Source organism: Mesoplodon mirus (genome assembly GCF_964341445.2).
Source record: "Mesoplodon mirus genome assembly, chromosome: 9".
Lineage (NCBI taxonomy): Eukaryota > Metazoa > Chordata > Mammalia > Artiodactyla > Ziphiidae > Mesoplodon > Mesoplodon mirus.
Window position 1 is genome coordinate 91,447,294 of NC_138985.1, and position 24,363 is coordinate 91,471,656.

At 47.1% G+C, this 24,363-nt stretch overlaps 1 protein-coding gene across 2 annotated transcripts in view; it reads left to right on the plus strand.

Moving 5' to 3' along the window:
* The window catches only part of SND1 (staphylococcal nuclease and tudor domain containing 1), a 424,510-nt gene that overhangs the window by 303,140 nt on the left and 97,007 nt on the right, over positions 1-24,363 (plus strand). For both annotated transcript variants that reach the window (XM_082632934.1, XM_082632935.1), the window contains one exon: positions 24,243-24,352. In XM_082632934.1, coding sequence (XP_082489060.1) covers positions 24,243-24,352 — 110 coding nt within the window. The remainder of the gene's footprint in view (positions 1-24,242; positions 24,353-24,363) is intronic.

Consider the following 24,363-nt stretch of genomic DNA (forward strand, 5'->3'; position numbering starts at 1 on the left):
AAGGGAACTTAGGTCTTGGAGAAGAGTTTTCTAGAGCCAAATGTGTCCTTTCCTTCCCAGATGGACTTGGGAGGTGTAGGCAGAGGTGCCTTAAACCATAAAAAAATCACTTCTGCTTCTTCCTGGCAAGAGAGGACACTCATTAAATGCGTCCCTATCCTTCGGACCACATAACCCCCTCACATGTGGACCTCTCTAGGTTTTTCCGTGGCCATAGCATTCTATCCAGACAGTTACTGAATTTGTCATTAATGTAGATGCATACGTGCTTTGCAGAATTAAATTGTCTACTTGGGCAATTAGGCAGCATGAAATTTTAACATATCACCCAAGTATCTAGGTATATTTCTAAAATCTTGCTGTAGTCAATCAGTGGCCATTTTTTTTCATACAGTATCTACAAATGGTATTTATTTAACGTTTTTTCCTTCTTTCTTTCTTTCTTTCTTTCTTTCCTTTCTTTCCTTCTTTCTTTCTCTTTTAAACAAATGGAGCTACATGATGGTGAGTTCTGGATTCAGACATGCTCATTTTGAGCTGCTTGAACAGCAAGCTGAAACATGAAACTAGAAGAAACCTTAGGATGATAGCAAAACAAATAAAAATTAAATTCTTTGATTGTTTGCCACTGTACCAAACACGTGCAAAGAGCACTCCTTTTCAAGAAAGAAAGACCTAAAACCAACACAACCAAAATTTAAATACTACTTTTGCCATGTGAAGTTGTCTAATCAGCCTCATTTTCCTCTGTTGACATCATCATCTTCTGTTTGTTCTGATGCTTCATTTTTAGTAGCTCTATGGGCTTATGAAAGCAGAAAGATTGCCTGGGCTGGAACAAGCTTCTCTACCATTTCCTATGTGTCCGTTCTCAACCAAAATAAATCAGCGCAAATACCAGTGTCTGCTCCTTACCAGACCTTTGAGACCTGCTTGGAAGAAAAAGGAGGATATATCTTATCAGGCTAGCTGAAATCAACAAGCAGGACACCCTTCAACAATAATAGTGTTGCCCTTTGGAGTCAGAAGGGCATCTTTCTTAGCATTACCTTTGAGAGCTGATTGGCCAGACCATTCTCAGCAGGTAACCTGTGAGTTCCAGTGATTTGATCCTGTCAGCACATTAAGATCATTGTGCATAACTCTTAGAATTTGTTAAGAGAGTATCAAGGTAGGATAACCACATTGGTGTATATTATTTATGCCTTTTCTCGTTATTAAAAAGAAAAAGTAATTTCAGAGTTCTAATGTAAAGCTGAAGTACACTTTGCATAAAGAGTATGATGGATTTTCTCACTACTTGGAATTGCTGTGCTTGAAGGAAAATGGGGAATGGGACTGAATATAGTCCAATAAATTAAGCCTTGAAACCCAAACAGTGCTGTGTAAGCAAGCTGACTACAAATCAAACACAAATGTTTGCTAAAGAATACGTGATCTCAGTTGAGGCTGAACAGAACCAGCCTCTTTGTACATATGTGTATATTTCTCTTGACATGTGCAAAGACTTGTTACATTTCCATTCCTGTGGCCTCAGATCTCTCTGGCAAAAAGTATCATCCATTCATGAAGAAGAAAACTGCAGAGCAGATTTCCCCAAATGGCAAATAATCTTTCTCAAATGTTGACAAATAGCAGGTGGGACTTGGGTGTTTTCTAGCTTTAAGGATCCCCAGATTTCTTATGTTTGTTTTTTAATATGGGATTTTCATTTCTTAACATTGTTCTGGCTAGCATATACCAATCATGGAAGGCTAGGTCATCGTGTGGATCACAGCGATCAAGCGCAGTGTGTTCATTCTTTTCAGCCCCATCCTCCAGGCAGCTTCTGATAGCCTTTCTGGAGCAAGTGCTGGAAACCATCCAACCCCTCATTTTACAGATGAGGAAACAGAGGCACAAAGAAGTGGAGCGGCCTCGTCATGGTCACAAGCTGTATTAGTCGTAAGGCAGGGACTTCTTCCCATGGACTTTCATCTCTATACCTTGTGCTCTGGCATAGCATGTTCTTAACTCACCTTTTTTGAACAGATTGCTCCCAACTCAGAGCCAAAGCTACTTGAAGCATGAGTTCAAATGACACTGTGATCTCTTGGAGTCTATAGAAAAGTTTGGAGTAGAACGTATTTTCCTTCTTAGAACCTCATGTCAAATCTCCAGTTAACTTTTTACCTTATTCTGATGACTGCATTCCATTTGATCTATTTTTCTCTAAGTTGTTCAACAGCCATGGGCCAAAATCATTATGTTCTGACTGAACCAGGAGATGGTGGCAGCTAGATTTGAAACTGAAATGCAAAGCATGTGCAGGGCGCAGCAAGTCGTTCGCTTTGAGTGATTGAGGATGATGGGTGAGGGCGTCCGGGGAGGTGGGGCTGAATTGCATCTTTCCCAACTGGGGGGCAGGTGTGGCATTTGGGGTGGAACTTTTCTGGACTTCCCATGAATTGCAGGATGTTTAGCATCTTAGCTCCCCCTCCAGGGTGCCATAGCACCCTCTCCCGGGGGAAACATTGGGCGCATCAGTAAACCACTCCTGCAGTTCTCCAGACACTCCCAGGTGGTGTTTGCACAGCCCCCGAGTGAGAGATCTATTGGTTGGTAGCAGTGTTGGAGAAGGAAGATGGAAACATGGGAAAATGGTTCTCCTGCTTTAGGAGTTGGCAGTCTCTTTTTCAGTAGGATCAGTATTTAACAATGGCATCCAGAAGGAGAACTCCCATGCCACCCTGATGCCTTATGCACAAGTTAGTGGCAGGGATGGGGGTGGTGGAGAAAAATTTGCTAAAATCTCAGTGGAAAAAATCAGTAAAGGATGTAATTTCTTCTTTCATGGAACTGTCACTTGTTGCCATCCGTGCTGTTTCTTTCTGGGAGCATGAATAACAGCAGCTTGATTTACTCCCTTCCTAAATTCCCAGCTGTTGTCTGTTCTTCATGCTTCACAAACGTCAGTGAGAAGTAAGCCCTGGCATCTAGGAGATGCAGACCATTTCTTCCTAATCAGCACCCTGTCCCTCCTGGCTGCTCCTTACTCCTGCCATGTTCTTTATAATCAAAAGTGTTAGCATTGTGTTGTGTTTTTCTTGTAGTATCTTTTTACATAAGGGTATGGTAACTCTGCATTCGCCTGGAAACTAAAGTTCCTAAAAATATTTTCAAAAGATCCAACAGCGTTTTGGGGGTCACTGGATCTCCCACCAAGCAGTGGTTTAGACCATGGTTAAATATACTAAAACTTACCAGGACGATTATCCTCTAAAAGTATTAGCTTGTATAGTAACACATACTTTTCAGTGTTTTCACATACTTCCCCCCCCCCCCCGCCCCCGGGTGTCTGTTACAATGCTGTGAGGTAGGAAGGGCTATTGTTATCACCAGTGAGACTCAGGAAAGTTGTTACTTGGCCAAGGTCACATAGCTTAATTAAGGCTGGAACTGGCACTTAGTACCCCGCCATTTCCTCCTCCTCCTTTGCAGGGACGGAGGGAGGAGACCAATTTCATTTGTCCTCTTTGAATGTCAGAACAATGTTTCTTTTTTTAAAGGAATATTTTAAGCTTTTCAATTCCGATCTTCCATTGAGACAAGTTCTTTATTCTTCTGCCAATGAAATGTGACCTCCTGTCAATCAAATATCTGTGTCCCCCTTTAACTCTTGGTTTTGAAAGTTGTCTCAGTAACACAGACCTGCAGTCCCTGTTGCCTGGTGTATATATGTAATGTGGGGAAAAGCCATTTCCGTGGTAGTAGGAAGTTAAAGATTTTTGTGATGTGCTGATGGGTTATGAGTCCACTTTTTACTTTCAGCCCGCTTTGAATTCCTCTGCAGAGGTTTGATGATTAGACAAAGATGGAGGGAAGAAGAAAGCTATGATAATGGTTTTCAAATAGATCTTAATTTTAATTAAAAAGAAATCTGACTGATAACATGAAATCTGACTGATAAAACATGTTTAGATAGTAGGTATGCACACAGTGTTAGAATAATTATTACTTTTTTTGAGTCTGTGAAATTATAGTAAAATTTGTTGGGAGAAGGAGTGCATAGGAAGCAGTTTGTTTTATTAATAAGCCAGTTCCTTTTCTGCCTTAGAAGTGAGTGTAGTAGGAAGATTTGGCATTGTGCTTGCCCAAGCACAACACATCAGCTCTCAAATATCCTGACCTGGGCTGTGGTTCTCAGAAGGAACTCGAGTGTCCTGCCAGGCACATCCACAGAGTCCTTTGCTCCTGCACCCCTCCTGATTGCCTTGCGTAGCACCTTTCTGCCATTGAAAACATTGGGAGCATCAGTAAGCAGCCCCCCGCTTTTGCTAGATGTGTGTTCCTCTGGCCAGTTGTTGTTCACTCTTTAAGAGTGAACTTCAGGGTTGCCTCCTGTCCAGATCCTTTACCTCCTCTGTGTTCGCAGGGCATCCCGTGCTGCCTCTATCGTTGCATCATCCTTGTAACCACGTTGTCATTGCATTGGCCTGTGACTGTTTCTTTGTCTGGAGTTTTGACACTGGGGACATGGTAGAAACTCTGTAAAGGGTGGGTGGGCCGGAGGTGATCTACTGTTCAGCCTACCCAACCACTACATCCTGAGGAAGAGCATCACTGTGGCGTGTCCCGTTCTCTAGCCTGTTGTTGTGAGTGCCTTAAACCAGGAGAGGGAAGGGGTGTGCTGACTGGGTCTTCCGCATCGAGGCAGAACCTGCAGTCTCGTGCAGCAAGGCGGAGTGTAGGGACAAGTAAATGACTTAAGAGACAACGCTTGGGGTGCGATGCTAGCGCCACTCCCTCGTGTATAAAATGACAGAGGTGGACAAAGATACTCCCAAGGATCTCAATAACTCTGACTTCGGGCGTTCTGTGAAATACCCCTTCTTTAGGGAGACACTTTAGTGAATTCATTACAGATATGAATTTCTGACTCACAGGAGCAGACTCAAATCCTGGATCTGCCATTTATAAACCCTGTTATGTAGGGCAAGTTATTTAACCTGTCTTTGCCTCAGTTATCTCATCTGTAAATTAGGGGTGCTCTAAGTATTAAATAGCATGACGCATGTTTTTTTGAAAATACTTAATCCGGTGCTTAACCACAACGGAAGATACCACTCAGATTACAGTAGCTGTTATTTGTTAGACTAATTTCTTTGTGATCAGTCTATATTCTCTTGATATATGTCAAAAAAAAAAAAAACCCTTTCAATGATATGTAAACCTCGCTGTGGTAATACCAACTACTTCCTAATGTGTTTTTTAAAAGCCAGCATAGCCTATCAGATTATCTGTCTGCTCAGGAAAAAACTTCCAAAAACAGAATTCCATAGGCTAAACCAGGACCCTGGGCAGCCTGAGTAAGATGAAGTGCATTCAGCCCAACTGATAGGATTCAGTGGCAAGAATGTCGATATGGCTTATAATCTGTGCCTCATAACCAAGTTGGCATGTGACTTTGTGTAGGTCATTTAATTTCTCTGATTTCCTGTTTCCTCCTCTGTGAAAATACAGGGTTTGGGCTGAACGATTTCTAAGGTTCTTTCCAGCTGTAAAATGTGATTCTGTAAATGTGTAGGTGATACATGTAGATGTCCTTAGAGTCATTTCCTTTTGTGTTTTAGGCTGGAAACCTAGGCGAGATAGGCAGTGTGGATTTCCTCTCCAAGTTTTCCTTTAGGTTCTGTGTGTTATAGAACTGTCATCAGTGTGTGTGCTTTCTAGGTCCTTTGTACATGAACTTGTATTAAGCCATGTCCCCCAACCCCCTTCTTCTGTTGAACGCTGGGTGTTAATCCCTTTTCCATGTTACCTTGTTAACTTTGACCCCTGATTCTTGCCTCATTGAATCTTTGTTCTCATCTGATATATATTAAATAAGCAGGTCCTCAATGTCTTTACCACAAAAGCACTGAATTCAAGTGCTGTGATTCATTCATTCCTTTAACGATCTTTTTACTGCACTTTCACCCAACTTCAGGCCACCCCTTGCAGCCAGATTATTTTGCTGGACTTCAGCTCTGAGTTGTTTAGATGTCCCCCTACCCTGTAGCTCAGTTTCTTTGCTATTTAGGATGATCACCATCCTTTTTATCCATCTTAGAAAGCTTGTAGGCTTTCTCTCCAGAAAATGCCAGATACGGGAGAAAAAGGGTGTAACCAGCTAAGGAAAGAGAGGGTGCTTGAAAAAGCATTGTTACTCAAAATGGCAAATAGTTTAATACGGCTGGCATGTCTCCTGTAAGAGGGACAATGGCTAAAGATGAGTTTAGGAAGTCAGATTCCCCATCTTTGAAGGGCCCTGTATCCACGCTGCTTAGATTGTACCACATAGAGAAGTCGTCGATGACTTCGAGTCTTGAACATTCTTAGTGAATGATGAGTCTGAAGAAGGCTATCAGTTTTCTCTTCAGAAAATACATGACCACACAAAGATTTTCATACAGTTTCATTGGATTGGCAAACACTAGCCCAAGCCCATCCTTGACCCACCCCGTCCCTGACCAGGTTAGGAATCCCTAAGGTGAGTAATAGGAAGCAGTGAATGGTGGGTAATGCGTTATGTCTTTTTTTTCTTTTTAGTTTTAGAAATGATTATTACGTAGTAAAGCACACAAATCTTAAGTATACAGCTTGATTCATTTTATGTATATAAAAGTACACAGATAACTGCAAGTAACCAAGTAAACCACTACCCATGTCGAGATATAGAATATTTCTAGCATCCCAGCAGGCTCTTTCACGGCCTTCCTCTCAAAGATAACCAGTATTTTGACTTCTGTTGCCATAGATGAGTTTTGCCTGTCTTGGACATCATACCTGGAATCATAGTCTTATTTTACCGAACTTTATTTTACCCAGCTTTTGTCAAAGATTCATCCGTGTTATTAGATATAGTGGAAGTCCCTCCTTTTCCACTGCATTATCTATTTTTAAAAGATTACTTACTTTTACCACAATACGAAGACTAGATTGGGAGAATCCAAACTGCAGTCAGGAAGTCTGGATAGGATGAAGAGGAAAGAGCAGATCTGGTTAGGAGGGTTCTGATCTAGAATTCTGCTGGTTGTTTGATAATAGAGGATGGGAAAAGAGAGGTCGCTTTTCTAGCTTGTAAATAATAGAACGTTTGCAAGGAGAAGGTTATTAGGTCACCTTTGAGACCTTGAACATTCGATGCCTGTGGATTTTTGCAGGTCTAGATGACTTTGGTAGAAAGGTCAGAACTAAAGATGAAAACTTGGAGCATCATCAGCTTATAATGGAATCTGAAGCACAGGGAGTGAATGTGACTGCCTAGGATTGGGGGTTAGAGGAGGACACAGCTGTGAAGGTGCAGGTTTAAGGGGCAGTCAGGAGAAGAGGTTCTGGGCTTCCCTGGTGGCACAGTGGTTGAGAGTCTGCCTGCCGATGCAGAGGACACAGGTTCGTGCCCCGGTCCGGGAAGATCCCACATGCCGCAGAGCAGCTGGGCCCGTGAGCCATGGCCGCTGAGCCTGCACGTCCGGAGCCTGTGCTACGCAACGAGAGAGGCCACAACAGTGAGACACCCACGTACCACAGAAAAAAAAAAAAAAAGAGAGAGAGAGAAGAGGTTCTGACCGCGGAGACTTAGAGAAATAGGAGGGGCACCGGGCAGAAGGGTTAGCAAGGAAGCCGAACCAAGGGCAGCGTGTGGGTCACAAAGACATGAAATTTGGGAGGAGGCTTGGTGAGGTGTTCTGTAGCACCTCTCCTCTCCCACCCCTCCTGTATGTTTGTATTCTGTCCGTATATGTGCCTGTCGTCCACACTGAACTGTGAGCTCTCAGAGGAAAGGCGCTGTGTTCCTTCCCCGACTCATTACTTTCCAAAATCTAGCAGAGTCAGTCTTTTACCTGGAAGTGCTCATGGAATGTCCAGGTTGCACTTATTTCTAAGGCAGCCCTGAATTGGATGCCCTTCCCTGGTGAGCCCCTGAGTCTCCTGGGGGGGTCTCTTGATGTGGGAGCTTGGGCCCAGGAACAGAGCTGGTTTCAAAGCCTGGGCTCTGCAGAGCCCGAGGGGCAACGAGCAGCGGCGCTCTGGGAACGCCCTCCTCTTCAGCAAGCTGGGCGGCGCCTTCAGTTACATAAGCTGTGTGTGTTCTGGCAGGGAAGAGCTGCCTGAGTGAGTGGTTAGCAAAAATGATTTGTGTGGAGTTATTTTGAGACCCCACAGGAGGGAATGGCAGCCAAACCCTGCAGTATTTTAAACCGCATCACTCATCTACAAAGATTAATCCATTACAGAGTCTCCGCCAGAACACTGGTAATGGCGAAATAAGAATCTTTAGGGTCCTAGCAGATGATAAATGCCAGTTCTCCCGGTCCACACAAGGTGAATTCAGTGGTTTAGACCGAACTCAGTGCCTCCAGGTTCTCCCACACATACTCCTCTGTCCTGTCTGCCCTGAGGGCTGGAAGTGGCCGTGCAGATTTCCTTCTGTGGCGTTGGCCTGGGTCACTGTGCAGCAGCAGTTTGATTGTGCTCTCATTCACTGTATAGGATGCAAATTGGCTTTCTAATAGAGGAGGGAGCCCCCTTTCTGTGGTCCCCAAACACATCATTTAGCGATTGGGCTCCTTTTGGTTCCAGGCTGGCCATGAGAAATCCCTCCTTCCCCTTCCAAAGCATTCACCTTTCTCCTGACTTAAGCGTGAACAGCTGTCGAAGGGTGGGTCAATTACAGAGTATAGAATTTTCCCATTTAGCGACATTAGCAGAGACAGCCTCCATCTGAAGCGCTTCTCTTGTCTTTGTTTCCTCTTGGCTGTTTTGCTGTGAAATTGCCTCCTTGCTCCCGCACTCTCTTGCTGACAGCTGTCCTCTTTGCCATTCAGGAGCCAGCACCTCCCTAGATGGCTGCCTGAGATGGAAAAGGCCTTCTCCCTTTTTCTCCCTGGGTCCACAGTTGTGTAGCCGGAGAGGTCCATGTGCTGGGACATCTGATTGCCTTCGGACCCCGAGGGATCCATCTGGGCTAGATGTGTTTTAGACACTTGCTAGGCTATGGAGGGAGGGTCCAGAAAGAAAGAAAGAACCCTATCCATGACTGTCCATCTTGTTATATATATATATATATATATATATATTTTTTTTTTTTTTTTCCCCTGCGGTACGCGGGCCTCTGACTATTGTGGCCTCTCCCGTTGCGGAGCACAGGCTCCGGACGCGCAGGCTCAGCGGCCACGGCTCACGGGCCCAGCCGCTCCGCGGCATGTGGGATCTTCCCAGACCGGGGCACGAACCCGTGTCCCCTGCATCGGCAGGCAGACTCTCAACCACTGCGCCACCAGGGAAGCCCTGTTATATATATTTTAGAGAACAATTATTTAATGACACAAACTATGGAAACTGAAAAATAGTTACATAAAACAGGCAACCACGTGGGTATACAGCTTTTCAGAGCCCCCCAGATTCCTTATAAGAACGTGCCCTCTGGCATTTATTTTAAACATAGGGGCCTTGTAACAAGCTTCTTATACCCCAGCACTGGTCCTACTAGGCAGACGTGGAAGGGGGCACACTTGAGGAGAAGCACTGCTCACGCTTGTGCATGTGAGAGAGAGAGAGAGATGGCTTCCCTGCCACTTGCACCCCAGAGGAGCCGCTGTCCATGGTCTAAAAGGCTTCAGCTGATGGCATTTCTCTCTGGTGGTGATACTGGACAAGGCTGGCCTGATGGGGCGTGGGGCTGGGATACGGTAAAGCCTGAACTTGGAGCAGAAGGAAGTGAGAAGACGCAAACAAACCAGCATCGAAAGTTTTCAGGATGATAAAAGGGAACCTACAGGCAGCCTAGGGCTCGGGAAGACACCTCCAGGGTGTGAGGCAGCCGAAGTGCGGCTCGCTGCTCCTTTTCCCCTGGAATGAAGCTTGATTGTCATGTACGCTCTGCCAGGGAATCCACCCGTTCCTGTCTCTGGCCTGTGCCCCTTCAGGCACTCTCGCTGCGTGTCCGTCAGTAGGTGGGTGCAGCCCTGGTGTCACTTCCCCACAAATAGCAGTTTCTGATTTGCGTCATCACGGCCACTGCGGTCTCCTGAGCGCCTCCTTCCTCTGCTCTTCAGTCCGCCTCCCCCCACTCCCCTCTTCCCGCCCTCTTTCCTTGAATGTGTGAACACATGCGAGTGTGTGCACGTGCACACACCCCGCCTTGGTTGTCACAGCACCCGGAATCGCCATCAGGCAACGCGCTTGATTGTGAGCTGTGTTTGGGGAGTTGATGGTCCCCACCGTCCCTCAACACACCACTGCCACTTCCTCACCAGTCGCACCCTTATCAGAAATCACGATGCGGGGCAAGCTTCTCATCCGGGGGCTTATGCCTCATGCTGTCCTTCAGCTGTGAGTAATGAGCCCACTGGAGCAGCGTTCCTGTCCCTTGAAGACGGGCCCAGCCTGAAGAGACAGATTAATATCTCCCATTCGCTGCAAAAAATCAGGCAGCTTGTCTGTCAGGTCCCCGATTTTCTCCCTCCCTGTCCTCCCTTCTCTCCTGCTTTTCAAATGAAGCTTTGTACCCGGCGTCACAGCTCAAATCCTGGTGCTCTGGTGCCCTGTTGCCACACTGTGACAGGAGCTAAAAAGCCTCAATTAAGTGCGAGCCGTGCTTTCACTGTCCCACTGGCCACAGTGACGACTGAAATCATCATTTCTTCAGGGCTGCATCAGTGGAAGGCAAAGGACGCAGAAATCCCTTTCTTTCCCTCAGGTCTCCCAAACAGGGAAGATAATCACTGCAGTAGAACAATCTTTCCCTGAATTCTGCAACGTGGATTCTAGGCAGTGGTTTGGATCCGCTGTTCCTTTTTATCCCCGATAGCCCTGTGAATGAGAGAAGGAAATGAATAGACGGCTTATCACCGCACCACCGGGGTCTCCAAGACAGAGTGGAAGCTGGCTGGAATGGAGGCCGTGACGGCCTCCGCCTTCCTCGGGATGGGCTCCACCTCTCCCCACAGTCCCTCGAGGGCTCCCACGCACCGGGGGTTCCTCCTGCACGGGTGGAGCTGTCTCTTGCCGCAGCCTCCTGCTTGGAGGAAAAGTCTAACTCTGCCCGGTCCCCGGGAGACGGGGCTGGTATGCAGTCTCTGCGCACTCCTCCCTGATCAGTCCAACTCAGGCAGCAAATTTCCCCTCCAAAGGTGCCTCTCTCCTCAGCATGTAGGAAGGGTTGCTCCCTAGTGAACGAGCCCTGCCACCACAGCAGACGTTTAATTAAGTCGACTAGAAAGGTGTTTCCTATCGGAAGAGGCCCTTCATATTATCTAGGCTTAAGGAAGAAAAGCAGGAGAATGGTAGGCAATCAAAACCCACGTCTTGTGCGGCTGTTTAGTCTGGAGAAAATAAGTCATGAGGATGAGCGGAAAGAGATGTTGTACTGTCTTCAGTTATTTGAAGGGCTGTCAAGTGGGTGATGGATGTTTTATGTGGTCCCAAGGAACTGGACCCGATTTTAGAAGGCCTGGAGGGTCAGGTTGTAGATTTCTGATTTTATGTGGTAAACTCTTGGAAGCCACTGAAGGGTTTTGAGCAGAATACTGTGCTTTAGGAAAATTAATCAGGCAGGAAGAATCAGGATAGGGGAAAATGGAGGGAAGGTAGGTAGATCAGAGGATTCTTGGCCAGAAGTGACAGGAGCTTGAACAAGCAGAGTTAGGTTGAGGATTGAGAGGATTCCATGGATCATATAAACAACTATGGAGGTAGAATTAATGGAATCGATAAGATGTAGCAATCATTAGGTTATATGGATAAAGTAGGGACAAATCAAAGATAAGGGAGATTGTTAGACTGAGGGGTTGCTAGTGCTGCAGTCGGCATAGGGGACAAGGAAAGGAGCAGGGGCGATTTAGCAAGACGAGAAGTTTGTTGAGTTTGAGGTATTGGCAGGACGGTCAAGGGGGAGATATCTGTCAGACACTTGGATTGTGTCTAGAGCTTAGAGGACAGTAGAGGCTTACATCTGTGTAGGTTCTGGGTGATCACAGTGATGGAGAACATGAAAATGGATGGGCTTTCCAAGGAAGGGTGCAGAGAGTGAAAAGAAAGAGGCCCAAGACATAATTGAGGGCAACAGCAGGAGGCAAGACGAACAGCCCAGAGAGAGGACCCTAGTAGAGGGGAGGAAAGAATTTCACTACAGGGTTGGGGCACACTGTCGCGCGCCATATAGAGATGGAGTAGGACCCCTGCTGAGAAGAGGCGATGAGATTTGTCAGCGAGGAGGTTACTTTTCCAAGTAGAGTAGAAAGATCAAGTCTGAGTAGCAGCAAGAAGTATGATAATGAAAGTCTGTTGTCACGGAGTGGAAGGAAGCAGTTGTGGTGAGAAACAGAGATGGGCAACTCCGGAAATTTCCAAGTTTTGAATGGGGCCTGTGGGAGTAGAGTGGGAATAGAGGGGGCAGATGGCAAGTACAGGAGAGATGACATTCCTAGAACGGGGTGCAGGAGAGCCAGCGTGCGGGCACACGCCTGTGCTTGATGTTGGCTGCCTCAGCTTCCCTTGAGCCACATTTGCTTGCTTTTCACCTTCTCAGCTACATGACCGTGGGCTTTTTTAGTATCTTTATTATTATTATGCTATTACCTGTACTGATCTTCTGGTTCTGGGAAGTTAAACTCTGTCTTGCCTGACCTTTTTTTTTATATATATATATAACTTTTTTTAGGGGTTTTGTTTTGTTTTTTTTAGTTTATTTTTGGCTGCATTGGGTCTTCATTGCTGCACGCGGGCTTTCTCTAGTTGTGGCGAGTGGCAGCTGCTTTTCATTGCGGTGCGTGGGCTTCTCATTGCGGTGGCTTCTCTCGTTGCGGAGCACAGGCTCTAGGCACGCGGGCATCAGTAGTTGTGGCACACAGGCTCAGTAGTTGTGGCTCACGGGCTCTAGAGCACAGGCTCAGTAGTTGTGGTGCACGGGCTTAGCTGCTCCGCGGCATGTGGAAACTTCCCAGACCAGGGCTCGAACCCGTGTCCCCTGCATTGGCAGGCGGATTCTTAACCACTGCGCCACCAGGGAAGGCCTGAACTTTTTTTTACCCAGCTTACAACATGCTTTAGAGCGAGAGTCGGCAGACTTTTTCTCTAAAGGGCCAGAGAGTAAATAGACACTGAAATTTGAATTTCATACAGTTTTTCACAGGTCACAATATTTCTTTTTCAACCATTCAGAAATGTAAAAGCTGTTCTTAATTCATAGGTTGTACAAAAACAGGCAGTGGGTTAGATTTAGTCCTCGGGAAGTTGTCTGCTGACCCCCCCCCCTTTTTTTTTTTTTTTTTTTTTTTTTTTTTTTTTTTGCAGTACGCGGGCCTCTCACTGCTGTGGCCTCTCCCGTTGCGGAGCACAGGCCTCGGACATGCAGGCTCAGCAGCCATGGCTCACAGGCCCAGCCGCTCAGCGGCATGTGGGATCTTCCCGGACCGGGGCACGAACCCGTGTCCCCTGCATCGGCAGGTGGACTCTCAACCACTGTGCCACTAGGGAAGCCCTACTGACCCCTTTTTTATGATGCTAACCAAAAAAAGTGAAGGCCAGTCTTCATCCACAGCCCAGAATTCAAGCTACTTATCAGGATAGGATGTATTTCTGTATCCAAGATCAGCCTGTGGTCTTAAAGAACCTTGGCTTTTCAGAATTCCTCTCCTTTTTGGCTTGTTTTCATTTATTTCTTTTAAGCATAAGGGTAGTGAGGTAGAAGGCTCTTCCTAAGAGCTTCTCAGCTCTCAGATTTTTATTCATTGTCCTTGCTTTGGGGGTGTTAGTAGTCCTGACAGTAGCTGGGTTTTTCCTTCTGCAGTTCCACTGGCTGAGCATACTAATCTCTAGACACTGGGATTTCACTTGCCTCAGGAGAAGAAGCTCAGAGCAATTTTCTCTGAGTGGGAAGCTCAGCAAAGGCAGTGGTTTGGACGTGTACTCCACACATCTCAGAACCATTTGGTTCCAATAACAACACAGCTTGGTTTAGAGAAAGTCACTCGAAATTTATGCTAGTAAGCACCTTTTACACTTGCCTGCCAGGTGTGTGGCAGGATACCTTCTGGAAGCTGGTAGTCGCAGGATCCACGTGCGGGTTTCTTGTGGCTTTCTCCCTACCCCTGGAGCTGTCCTCTACCAGCCTGGACAGGAGATTCAAATGGCTCTCTTTATCCATGAACATGGAATTTAAAAGACCAAGATTGGGGTTTGGGGGTTACCGAAAATGACATTTATTTTTATAAATCTGAGTTTCATTTGATTCAGAGATAAAGTTCCATGTTTAAAATAAGTCAGGAAAAGCAAAAGTTGAGGTTCTCATAGAAACCAACTCCCCCTCGCTGCTCAGACATGGCTTTGCGCTTGTTAGGTGCTGTCTCCATGGTGCCACAGCGTTACGTGAGAGCTGGAGCCGTGTAGCTCGCTTGTCGCTGGAAAGACCACTGTGGGCCTAGCGCTTGGCCTCAGATGCTTTGTCTTCTGTGTACTGAGGCTATGAGGTGGCTGTTTTGATATGGATAATTAGGAGAAACTCAATGGAAACTGTTTTTAGAGGCACGGTTGTTTCATTCTGCTCCTAGCTGGTGGTGGTATTTTGCAGCTGCTGCTTACAGCAAACCCCCAAATGAACATGGGTATCGGGAAGCCGACAGCCCGCCATCTCCAACCTCCCCTTCACAAACACACCCCCAGAGAAAGCCTGGCTGGCTTCTTTATGGCCATGGGCTTGGCATGTCATGGGAAGGGAACGGCCTTGTTCATCAGTCAAGAGTTTTCTCTCCCTTTAAAAATCATTCTTTTCAGATCTTGCTCTGCGGTGGGGAGAATCATAAAAGGTTATTCTGATGCTGGCCTGATTGTTATCTGCCACACCAGCTCCACCTGAAAAAGCTCTCCTCCCTTTGGGGAATGATTCTTCGGTGTCTAAAGCCAATGATAAACCAAGTTGGATGAAGCCAGTTCTGCACACTGCCTGGCTTGCCAGACTGGGAGCCGGCAATCCAGTGTGAGGCCTCTAAGCCATCCCTTCCTCGTCTCCTCCTCAGACAGTGGTCAGTGATGTAGCATCTAACACTCATTCTCCTTAAAGTCCCAGAAGTAAGAGTTAGTAGATTTCCTCATGAACTCACCAAGCATTAACTAGTATGCATACGGGAACTCAAAGGAGGACATTGTTATCACAGGTTTGTTGCATCTATTTTTGCTGGGGTTTTCTCCTCTCTGGCATTTATTTAGCACACAGTTATTGAGTATCTCCTTACTGTGGCTCCAGAGAGAAGTAGCATACCCCTCCCCTCAAATAACTGCAGAATGGGATCCACCATTGACAGGCTGATAACTGGAGATGAGACTCGAGACGCCACCCCTCTCCTAGCGGTCACACTATTGTGACTTGTGCCAGAGAAACTTGTCCCTCCCTTCTGTAGGTGCCTCCCTCCATCCCCCCCTTTCCTCAAAGGGAGCCGAAATTCCCGTCACATTGTGGAGAATGGATCTCATTGCTCCTGTCCCCAATTAACTTCGGCTTCTGGTCTTTCAACAGATGCATCAAACATTAGCAAATCAGGGCAACCTAACAAAAGTCTCTCCCAAACAACTGGAACTATGAAGTAAAAACAGCTTCAGTCTCGGCTTTTGCCCAGTTCCGACTCCCTGACTACCACTACCTGAGGAGTTTGATCCCTTTAATTAGGATTCCTTCCTTCTTCTTTTATCCCTTTATTCTCGTCACTGAAAGAGCCTTAGCAGTGACATGTTCCAAAACTGGCCCAGAAGATGCTGCCTCCCCCGAGGTAACAAAATAGCGGTTTAGAGAACAAGGGAGAGAAGAAAGAATCTGAGACAATGCAAAATCCTAGTTTCATTTCTGACCCTTTCAGTACAAACTGAGGCCTTGTATCGTGTAGAACTAACTCTTGGGAACCCACCGGTCTACCGTTTGCCTTGCTGTTTGGGCCATCTTGGGAATGTGAAAATATAGGACCAGCTGGTCCGAGGTGGGATGGTTTGCCATTCTCAGTTGTTAACTGACTCACTGACGACATTTGCAACTTGAGACCTCCAAATGATTTCTGCTTTAAAGCTTATGAGAGAGGACTGAGAGCAAGCTTTTCTGGTACACGAGATGCATTACATTTCTGAGCTCCAACAATGTACAGTGGTTTGGCTTTGCATGTAGATTCATGATAACCACGTTGCTTCAGATTAGGCGGGTGGCCTGTCCGCCTCTGCCTGCTGTGCCAATGGCTTAAGAGGTCTGGGTTCTGTCCTTGATGCTTAGGGAAAGAGTAGAAAAGTAAGAATGTGTCACTTTTCTTGGACTACATATGGAGTTCAATGTCTTAACTCTCTATGTGAAGTGGGGTTTTTTAATTTTGTTTTTCATTAGGGGGAAGGATGGCTGGGGAAAGTATAGACGTGGAACTCATTGAATGTGGGGGTAGGAATCTCTGCTGAGAGTCTGTGAGGTATAAGCTGGCCAGCCGCAGCAGCAGGAACTCAGGCAGAGGCATTGGAGTGCAGTCAGTGTGACAGGAAGCTTATTTTGGTGTTCTTTCTGTGCCTCGCCTTGTCCTTGACGTTTACTCCAGGGGACTGTATTAATGTAGAAAGAAGGGAGAGGTGTCCGTGGTTTCCTATCTGGGAAATGTACAGCATTTCATAGCGTGCTTACCCAGGGCCTTAGAGACCAGGGATGAAGATGCTTCGTGACATGAGAGAGTCTAGTCCTCTCTCCCTTTCCCAGCTGTCTGTCCCCCAGCCTACTTAGCTCCACTTTATCTGCTAGCCAGCCATGTGCCGCGTGCTAGCCGATAAAGCCTGTGTTTGTTCTGAAAGCCCCACCAGAACGGCCGTTTTGTCTCCGCTATGGTTTGATCAACAAAATTTGTTAAAATTTCAGGGAGCAATATTTAAAGCAGAGGTATTTTGACTTGAATATTACTTAAGAAGTTTCTCCCTAAATATAGGAAGTAAAACCATAGCTCCCTGGTCTGGGCTGCTTTCACAGAAGCAGAGGGATGGGCTTTGTGGCCACCTTTCGGCTTTAGGATCGAATAATTGTCTTTTCATTTCCATTGGGAAACTTACTGATGACCCTGTAGTCATCCCCACACTAAGATTTTCCGATATTTCGTCCAGATTTTCTTTCCCCTAATAATTGCACCCCCTGTTTTTAGGCTAAGCATTTTCCCTCCTTTTTGTGTTTACACCTTTCAAATACTTGCAGATTGTTATCGTGTCACCCTCTTAGTCACTGCTCAGCCGAGCTGTACAGATTTAAGCACCTTTTATCTGGCCTTTCCAGGCAGGCCTGCCCACCCCCGAGTCATCTTCCACTGCTCTCTGAGTGCGCTCCGGGCATGGCCGCCTGGAGCCGAACATGGGGTCACGGGTGGGAATTGTTTTCCTCCTTTGTCGAGTTGGAAACTGAACACAGCTGCGGTGCAGCAGCCTCAGGTCTCGCTCACACTGCTGGTCGCTGCTGCCCACGTCCCCTGTGTATTTGAGTTGCGTTTCCCAAATGTGCTGATTCAAAGACCCATGGGGCAAAGGGTGTAGCTGTGCTTTCTTTTTCGTCCTTGAAGTGTTGTGTCACCATGGGGAAGTGGGATGTGTGTAATTAGGAATGCTGTCAGCCCCTCTCCTGGTATTTGCATAAGGTCTATGACCCTGACTGTTCAGGAACCGTTTCCTTCTCTGTGTATGGACTTCTGTCCCAGAAGTATTTTTCACGGATGCTCATTCAACATTGATTGAGGATCTGTAGTGCCGCTGTGTGCTAGGCAGTGTGTCAGATGCTAGAAAGATCTGAATAAGATACAGTACCCACCCTAAGAGGCAATTTAGTTTCAGTTTAATTTGGGTTGGAAATGCCAGATTCTCACATAGGCTTGCTCATGGTAGCAGTGAGAGGAGAGAGCAGATTTATGGGAACATACATGAAATTCTTAAACAGCATCCGAGGTGAGGTCAGATCTCCCAGATCCCGGAGCATAGAGGGCGGTCGTGGGTCTGGTGGTTCCACGACCTCGCTGCAGGTCTCTGGTGTTAGTGCTCCGTTGCTGGTGCAGCGCACTCCCCTCCTTCCTCCTCCTCCTCCTCACGGGCTGATGTTCTGCATGCTGCCCGGTTCAAATTCCAGAAAGAATCTTTCTCACCTGTTACCTTTCATTTCTCTTTAGACAGAGCTTTTCTTCCCGCCTCTGCCAGCCTGCTATAAATTGACTATCCTTGAATCAAGTGCAGTAGCAGCTCTCCCCTCCCTCCCTCCCTCCCTCATTTCTCACCTTCTGCTCTGACCTCCATCCCCAACTTCTGGTCCGGGGAGAGAACAGAAGCCAGGGTCACGTGCTGGACAACAGCTGCCTGAGGCTGACCCTTAGCAAGGGACATGGCAGTGGCGAGCCCATGATTGACTTGTCTGGTGCATCCTCCCAGTGCATCCACCTGCCATAATCCAGTTATGTGTTATTTCTTTTTTTTTTTTTTTTTTGCGGTACGCGGGCCTCTCACTGCTGTGGCCTCTCCCGTTGCGGAGCACAGGCTCCGGACGTGCAGACTCAGCGGCCATGGCTCACGGGCCCAGCCGCTCCGCGGCATGTGGGATCTTCCCGGACCGGGGCACGAACGCGTGTCCCCTGCATCGGCAGGCGGACTCTCAACCACTGCGCCACCAGCGAAGCCCTATTTCTTAACATTCTTCACCCTACAGGCTGAATGGTAAATTCGGTCACCAATAGCATACTTCATACCATGGCAGGGGAAAATAATATTGTCATGCTGCTAATTAAGCTTCACTAGGACAAAGCCAGTCTTTTTCATCATTGAGTTTTCACCTCCCAACCCAGTGCCTAGCCCAGAGTAGGCACTGATGCGTATTTGTGAAATGGGGGGAGGGAAGGTCTGCCGAGGGAACTCACCAAGTATCTGAAGTAGGCAGAGGGCGAAGGTGAGGTCTGCGTGTGTCCTCTGCCCTTGCCTCCATAATGTCCATGTAGTAACGAGCACACAGTGGACAAGCAATAATCACCCTCAACTTATCCTTGCAGTTGGTTACTGTTTCCACTAGAGTTCTGTTTCCTGCTGTGAATGCCTGGTCTCTTGTTTGCTGGACTAAGTGCCACTGGGAAGCTGTCGCTTCTAGCGGAGGCAGATTTGCCACACTTGCCATACTTCCCTTTCACTCCCAGTAAAGAAAAAGCCACCATGCTTTGAGCCCAGGTTGATTATCATAAAACTCAACATACAGTGTAAAATATTCAGAACGATGCACGACTCTCTCACATAGCCATCAATAGAATCTTATATAGCCATTATCGTATCATTAACAAGAATTTGTACTTCTCGTTCCACAGCTGACTGACCAAAGTGTTTGTGTTAATTGACCTAGTTAGTCAATGTCTCTAAATGTATAATTTCTTTTTAACAGAATGCTTTTATAGCCCAGCATTTTACAGTTGAAAGGAGGCACCCTATACTCAGGGAGTCAAGCCCTGGAGGGGAAATCTCAAAAGGGCATAACCCAGATTGTAGGATTTTCTGGCCAGGGGAGAATTTGGAGTTTCTTCATTTTACAGACAGAGACCTTGGGGCTTGGAGAGGTTTTATACTTCGTCAGTGGCAGAGTAGAAACCAGAAATGATGTGCTGATAGCTAGTGATGAATTTTCTCTTTCTAAACTGTACACGATCAGGCACATCCTCTTTCTGTTTTGTTTTTAAGTAGTCTTGGTCAGCCATCGTATCCCAGAAAGCATAGAAAAGGTATGAGGAATGATGGGGTTTTCGCTACAGGCAGGTCTGTCTGTCAGGCTTTAAAGAGGTCAGGGAGCCTCCGGAGCAGGGGCGGGTGTGTCTGGCCTGCCTCTCCCGCATCTGCCCTTGGCGGAAGTCAGCTGCACCTGCCCCGGGGGGGGGTCTCTCTCTCCATTCTGCCCCCAACCCCGACCCCATCGTAGGGAAGGAAATGTTCAAGAATGTTGGGGAACTTTAAAACAAAATGTTTGTGGTATATGAATGGCTTGCCCGTGTCAGGGGTGAGCTTGGCGGTTGACCTGCACCTGTGGTATTGGGAGCGTAGCAGACTTAATGTGCCCTCGTCAGGGCCTCATCAGGAAAGACAGTGGTTGGTGGTGATGTGCACGATTCAGAACCGCAGGCTCTTCCTGGCCTGGCTGTGGAGGGCTTCTGGAAGCCAGTGACACCTCGCTTCCTCCTCGCCGTCTCGGGCGCTCACCTGTGCCGCCGTTGAGCCTGCCCAGCTCTGCCCCTGCAGTTGCTTTCAGAGACCCCAGCTTTCTTTCCCGTGACGTGCTTTCTTTAACCTTTTCTAAGTGTTGTATCGGTAACAAAGCGGCACAGCCAGCCCAGCACTGCAGTGGCCTTTGAGTCAAGGTGCAGCGTGAACAGTGTTTCCTTACTGGCCAGGCTCTTGGAAAGGGAGGGCTTGGCGGGCCTCTTCTTGCTGATGGCACGTGGCCTTCCCCTGCTTTCAGCAGCCGTGTCTGTCCAGCTGTACGATGTTACCTTGTTTGACTTGCTCCCTGTTAGTGGACAGCATATTTTTCGCCCTGTTCCTTGATCCCTTGGGACACAAAAGCCAAGTCCCGAAGCTGGTAAGTAAGTACTCGGTGTAGACTTTGACCTCTCCAGGAGGGCCGTCAGGGCTGCCCGGTGTTCTGTCTTCACACCCCAGTCGTCTCCCGGGGTTCACCAAGCCTTGGGCCTTGCCCCACCAGAGGTCTTCAGTTAATTCAGTGTCATAACAGTATTTTTTTTCATTAATGAAACAGAGAAGACAGCGTGTCACATGTAGTCACGATTGACCACTACTGTGTGGAAACTTTGCTGTATATGTGTACATACCCGTATTTAAGTGTGGGGTGGGGTCATAATCAACGTTAACAGTTTGAAAAACGCTCGTCTACACAGTCCGTCTACAGAAGTAGCTTGGCTCATAGGTTTCTAACACTCAGATATCCAATATTATAAAAACTGTTCCCGCTGTCCTGGCCCCAGCTGTGAGCCCTGGTCTGCTAATAGATTCCATCTCACCCACACACGCCCTGTTTTGGGATCCCGCCTAGGGCTGGAACCTAGGGGTTCCCTGGCCTCTGTGCTCCGGTCCAACAGTGCCTGCACCTCTGACGACCCGGTGCCGAGGGCCCGTCCGCCGTTACATGTAAACCCCAGCTGTGTCTCCACTCACCTGCCCGACAAGAAATCAAGTCCCCAGGCCCTGCACTCCTACCTTGTCTAATACCCTCTGGGGACAGCAGTACTCAACTCCAAAACTGGGTTTTTGCTCAGTAGCTTTAGCATCTGACAATCTAGGGTTTAGATTGGCCACTTAGTAGCTTGGTGATTTGGGTCCTTATGTCAATTCATAGATAGTCAAGGATGCTCAGTAAATACTCATTTTTCCCGCTCTTTGTTCTCCTAGCGCTTATACCTGGGTTTAGCTGGGTTTCACTGTTTGATACCTGCTCCCACTGGGTCTATTTTTAAGACACAACTTCTCTCTATCCTAGTAAGTAGTGTCGACTAAGCCGTCCCTGACCGCGAGCTGAGATGTGACATTGAGACAGGTTTTGACTGGGAAGGGGTTACTTCAGAGGAGACAGGTCCAAGAGAGGGAAGAGTCAGCCCAGCAGAAAGGGAAGTAAATGATAAAAGCAGAGATGGTATTCTTGTTCTCAAGGAAATTTTCTGTTCGCTTTCCTTTCTCTTACCTACCTGCCTGACAGGAATTGATATGCTTGGATGTGTTTACTTTTTCCACTTAAAGGGCAGGGAAACATCCTGATTCAGCTTTCTCCTCTTGAAGAGCTGGAGCCCAGCTCCTGGCAAATAGAGGGACAGTGGAACGTAGGCCCTCCTTCGCCTCTGGGTCCACATGCAGTGGTTGGTGTTTGGTCACCACGGGCCCATGGGTTTCTCTCCAGGAAGGTGATCTGAATCCATTTCAGCGTGATGTGTTCAACTCCCTGGGTTCACGGGGCCATCTTGCTTCTCAGTTTAATCAGTTGGTGGTCTCCCAGGATTCAGAGAGGGCTGCTGGGGTCTCTTGCTCTCTTGAGACTTCAGAATACCAAGGCAGCTACAGGGATAGAGTGGGGACATCTGCTCAGCTAGGGAGACTCTTTGGGTCCCTTAAGTGACACAGCAGTCCCGCCAACAGCACCCCAGTTCTGCCCCATCCACGAGTCAGAAACAAACTGTTACTCTTGTTTCCTCAACAGTGCTTTACCTATGGTTATGTGACCAGAAGTTTCAGTAGAATTGTTTATTTTTCTTTCTGACAATTATAATTTTTGCTTAGTTCACAGATACAGAATGAAAAATGTTTTTGGCAATTAATGTTGTAAGAATCATGGCTGTCTTTCATTTTACTTGTTCCCCCATCTCTCCTTTCAAGGTTAATCTCAGGCTTTTTGGTTCTGTGAGTTTCTCGATGTCTTTTTCAAAAGTTGGTTCCACTTCTGCCTCAGAGCCTGGCACTGAAGTGCCGGGAGAGAGTGAGGCAGCCCTGGTGCTCTTGCCCAGGTGACACTCGGGTAGGACTTTCACCATCCCCGTCTTTGTGCAAGCAGGATAGTGGTCCTGGCACCAGCTCCAGCTGCTCTCCTGCTGTGGTTTCTCTCCTCGTGCCGTGCTCCCCGTCCAGCGTTCTGTTTGATGTCGTGTGTTCCTTTTTTGAGGCTTGGAGAGAAAGCTCTGTTCTTGAGCTTCTGAAAGACCAGGGTATACACTATTACCTCTCCTCCGAGCTCCATGACCTTGAATCTGTGCTGTGGCCAGAAACATGAGCAGCCACCTGGCTTCATCCGTAAGGGATGTACCTTCTGTCCCGGCAGTGGTGGCCCGCCTTCTCCCAGAGGCTCCCAGCGGGTGTCTGCTGCCGCGCCTCCCTGTACCAGATCTTTTGTAACTTCACCTGGGGCTGTTTGTAAATAAGAGGAAACACGTTCCAGTCCTGCCTTCTTGCCAGCAGTTACTTAGAGACACGAGCACTAAGTGCACATCCCTCCTCATACCCCCCCATATTTTGATTATCTTCTTTTCCTATGTCTCTAGCCTAGTTCAAGTTTTGGCTTCGTAATTACAGCTGCAGTTTGAATATTTTGGAAATATTTATAAGTCTAATCCAGACATTAAAATGTGACATAGTTCATGGCCTCTCACAGGTGACCACTGTTGGTGATAAATATTTGCAAAATGAATGATTGAATCAGAGAGAAAGAAGAGGCAGTCTACCTTGGTTAGGAGCACCTATATTGTATAAAATACTGTCCCTGAATACGTAGGAGTATGAAGAGTAAGATTTTGTCCTCAGGAATCTTACAATCTAGTTTGCAGATTGAAAGATGACTGAGATTCTGAGAGTGGGTCATTGTGTCAGTGATAATAATGGTAAAATAAGAAGAGCTAAAATGTATTGAACCTTTCCATATGTCAGGCATGGTACTAAATATTTTACCTAATAATCTCCCCTAGTTCACCCAACAGCCATGTGAAGTAGGTTTTTACAAATAGGACAACTGAGGCTTTGAAAGGGTTCAGTAACTTGGCCAAGGTCACAGATCCTAATAATTTACAGTTAGGGTGTGAATCCAGGTCTGTCTGGCTCCAGACACCTGATACTTCATCAGGATTCTGTTTTTTCTGTCTCTCCTTCTGAATGACATACCGATGGTACTGTTGTCCCAATGTAGCCAGAGGAGAGAGGGGGAAGCTTATTTGAAGAGGAAAATGACACCAAGTTAACACTTTAGAATTGGATGCGAAAGTCAGAGAGTAAAGAGAAAATGGCCGGAATGGCTCTCAGGAGGCAGAATGGCTGGGGATATCAGTGTAATTTAGGTGAGAGAGCCATTTATGTAAGTGATGGTTAAAGCAGTGAGACTCTAGGCCCGTAAGGAGTGAGGAGTCCAAGATGAGGATTCATGCCGCCTGTTGGGGTATGTGTGTTTCCTGCATATCTTACTTAGAACTCCCCGGATGGTCTTAATAATTCCCGGATTCTGTGACTGGGATCCCCCCTTCGCCGTTGCTGCTGTGATAGTGTTAGTTTTTCCCACCTCCGGCGAACTAAACGCCTCGCCTTCGACCACTGCCTCTGCCCTACCTCGTGTCATGGCATTCTGATCAAATGCCTGTCTCGTTACAAGGGTCAGGGGACCATCCCTGCTGGACACCAGGCCTAGTGGACCCCTTTTCATCACAAATTCTTCTTTTCTTCTGACACAGGCATCGAATGCCCCCGAGGAGCCCGGAACCTCCCAGGCTTGGTGCAAGAGGGAGAGCCGTTCAGTGAGGAAGCAACGCTTTTCACCAAGGAGCTGGTGCTGCAGCGAGAGGTAGGGCATCT